The sequence below is a fragment of the Parambassis ranga genome, chromosome 1, assembly GCF_900634625.1.
Source record: "Parambassis ranga chromosome 1, fParRan2.1, whole genome shotgun sequence".
Classification (NCBI taxonomy): domain Eukaryota; kingdom Metazoa; phylum Chordata; class Actinopteri; family Ambassidae; genus Parambassis; species Parambassis ranga.
In genome coordinates this window covers 12555552-12558435 of record NC_041022.1, presented here as the reverse complement: position 1 = coordinate 12558435, position 2884 = coordinate 12555552, and the positions used below count along the sequence as shown (strand labels likewise).

General features: G+C 38.0%; 1 protein-coding gene across 1 annotated transcript; it reads right to left on the bottom strand.

The window, feature by feature from the left end:
• Nucleotides 1-709: 709 nt before the first annotated feature.
• LOC114437887 (retinal cone rhodopsin-sensitive cGMP 3',5'-cyclic phosphodiesterase subunit gamma-like) lies at nt 710-2198 on the bottom strand. Its single transcript, XM_028408837.1, has 3 exons — nt 2159-2198; nt 1225-1343; nt 710-1127 (listed from the first exon to the last, which is right to left on the bottom strand). Exons 2-3 carry the CDS (start codon nt 1332-1334, stop codon nt 1010-1012), a joined length of 228 nt encoding a protein of 75 aa, XP_028264638.1. The 5' UTR covers nt 1335-1343; nt 2159-2198; the 3' UTR covers nt 710-1009.
• Nucleotides 2199-2884: the final 686 nt, after the last annotated feature.

Here is a 2884-nt window from a genome sequence, read left to right as displayed (position 1 = left end):
TCCCAATTTTTCGGACTGACTGACCTTCACTTCTTAAAATATTGATGGCCACTCGTTTTTTCTTTACTTAGCTGCTTTTTTCTTGCCGTAATACAAATTCTAACAGTCTATTCAGTAAGACTATCAGCTGTGTATCCACCTGACTTCTGCACAACACAACTGATGGTTCCAACCCCATTTATAAGGCAATCCCACTTATTAAACCTGACAGGGCACACCTGTGAAGTGAAAACCATTTCAGGTGACTACCTCTTGAAGCTCATCAAGAGAATGCCAAGAGTGTGCAAAGCAGTGACCAAAGCAAAAGGTGGCTACTTTGAAGAACCTAGAATATGACATATTTTCAGTTGTTTCACACTTTGTTGTTATGTAAACAATTCCACATGGGTTAATTCATAGTTTTGATGCCTTCAGTGTGAATCTACAATTTTCATAGTCATGAAAATAAAGAAACTTCTTTGAATGCGAAGGTGTGTCCAAACATTTGGTCTGTACTGTATATGGATGTATGCTTTTTTTTTTCTTCTGGCTACATTGTTTTGTGTGTGTACACTCAAAAAAACAATATTTCTTGGGGAAAATAAGAATTTATTGTCAGTTCTTCTTAACAGTAACTTCCATATCTACACTGACAGTGTGCATTAATTACATTCATACATCATAAAAATAAATATATATATATATCATTCATAAACATCTGTACATTAAGGAGGAATAGCTGCAAGGAGGGGGAAGGTGATAAAGAGGAAAGGCAGAGTGGAGTAGAGGTTTATGAACAGAAATGCCATGTGCAAGTAATTTTGAAATTATAGATTAATTCATGGGTACCTCATGGAAGTAAATACATATTGACACAATATTTGTTTAGCTTTGGGGGATCAACCTTTGTGCAGATGTATAGTCAGGTGTTTGGGGAGGCAAAGGACAACATCGGGCGAGGTAGAGAACAAGGTGAAGGAAAATGAAAGCAGGGAGGTATTAAAGTTGTGATAAAGACACAGAAAGGTTTCTAGAGAATTCCATATTTTGCCAGGTCGCTCAGCTCCATGTCACCGAAGGCTTCCCATGGGCAGACAACTGTGATGTCTGTGCCAAGGCCCTCCATGCCGGGGATGTCGTCTCCAAATCTAAAGGGAAAAAAAATTATTTCCAATTTTTGGTAATCAAGTAGAAATGTTCCAGGTAGATAACCTGAAGCTCTGGAGACATAAAAGGCCATCTTACCCCTTCTGGCCTGGCTTAGGAGCCTTGCTCTTGAATGTGCGAGTTGTCCTTTGCTTGAATTTAGGAGGTGCCTTCTTGTCGGCGGGTGTGGCAACAGCTGCGTCTGCCATTTTTATTCCCTGAGAGAAATAGAATAAGAGTTAGTTAGATAATCCTGTAGTTACTTGAAGACCCTTCACCCCCCCCCCCCCCAGCCCTGTCAATAAGCTCCCTCTGCCCCGTGCTTCAGTCATATAACTCTTGCAGGTAAAATTATAAACAAAGCTGTCAAAGCTCCTTAAATCCATGTTACACAAACAGCTTTGTCTATTTTTACACCTTGGCTTTTAAGATTACCCCAAGTTACAGGCTGCATATTTTGAGGCCAGGACATTACTTAATTCTAAGGTTGGGCTGAAGTCAACACACTCACAGTGTGGTGTGAATCATAAACTCTGAGAATAAGGGGATTTGGACCTGAACTACTCATTTTCAATCTGCTTTAGTCTAACCTGCTCTGACCTTTGTGGACTCTTATCTTCAAGGAACATTTAGCAGCACTCTGGACTTTACCAGATTTCTGACTGATTCCAGAAATGAAAGATAATTACCTGTATAGACTTTGATTTAACTGGAACAGTTTAATCAGGTATTTTAAGAACAAATATATCTTAGTTTTATATACAGTTTCACTGTATATAAATTAAACTCATATCCTAACAATTTACATCTTATGTCAATTAAAATATAAATTACAAAACAGTCTTCATACAGACAATGTGCAAAAAGACTAAAAGAGAGATATAAATTAAAGCAAACTGCAAAATATATTCAGTAAATAAATGTGTCATTACAGTAATTAAAGCCAGGACCCTCCTAGAACTTCCTATGAATCCATTTACAGACCTAGAAGTCAGCCAAAAATCACAACTTCACAAATGAGTGAAGATCTTACCTTTGTTTCGTAGGTGAGTGTTCGACTTGTCGCTGATGTCTCTCTGGTCTGGTTTGAGTCGTTCTGCCTTTTTGTCTTCTTATATACTCAACCAGTAATCCCTCTTATGTACTCACCTATATTTGTTTTTAACACCACACCCTCTTTTGGTAGCTTAGAGCTTAAAGAGGGACCCAAGAAGTCTAAAAATGTCATGAAAACACCTTACATAAGGCAGAATATCTGGATTTACTTGACAATATTAGCTGGTTTAAGAATGGGTGCCATCCTTCATGAGGTAGTGTTTTCTGGAGCATTCACAGTTTTATTAAGTTAATGAGGCATTAGAAAATACTGGAGAGGAAACAAAGACAATTTTATTTTAAGGATGGGATTTCCTTTGGCAATTAACATAAGATGTGCTTTTTTTAAGGGCAAAACATGTAAGTGTATATCTTTAGCCTCTGGCTCCTTGTGTCACATTTATAAATGTTTATTTCAGGTGGCTCTGACAGTCTCAGTGGTGCTCTTTGCCCTCGGTTCATTCCATGAGATGAGGGATTAAAAGCTGAGTTAGGTGTTCTTTATTTGTCACCATGTTATTGATCGCCTGAGAAGAGTTCAGGGTGCCTATGCTCTTACATCACATGCTCCAGATCCTCGTGCAGGCTGTCTCAGGACACATGCTTGTTTACAAATATAAAAATTTGTTATTTCTGATCTAATTTTCCTGAAGCTGAATATTTC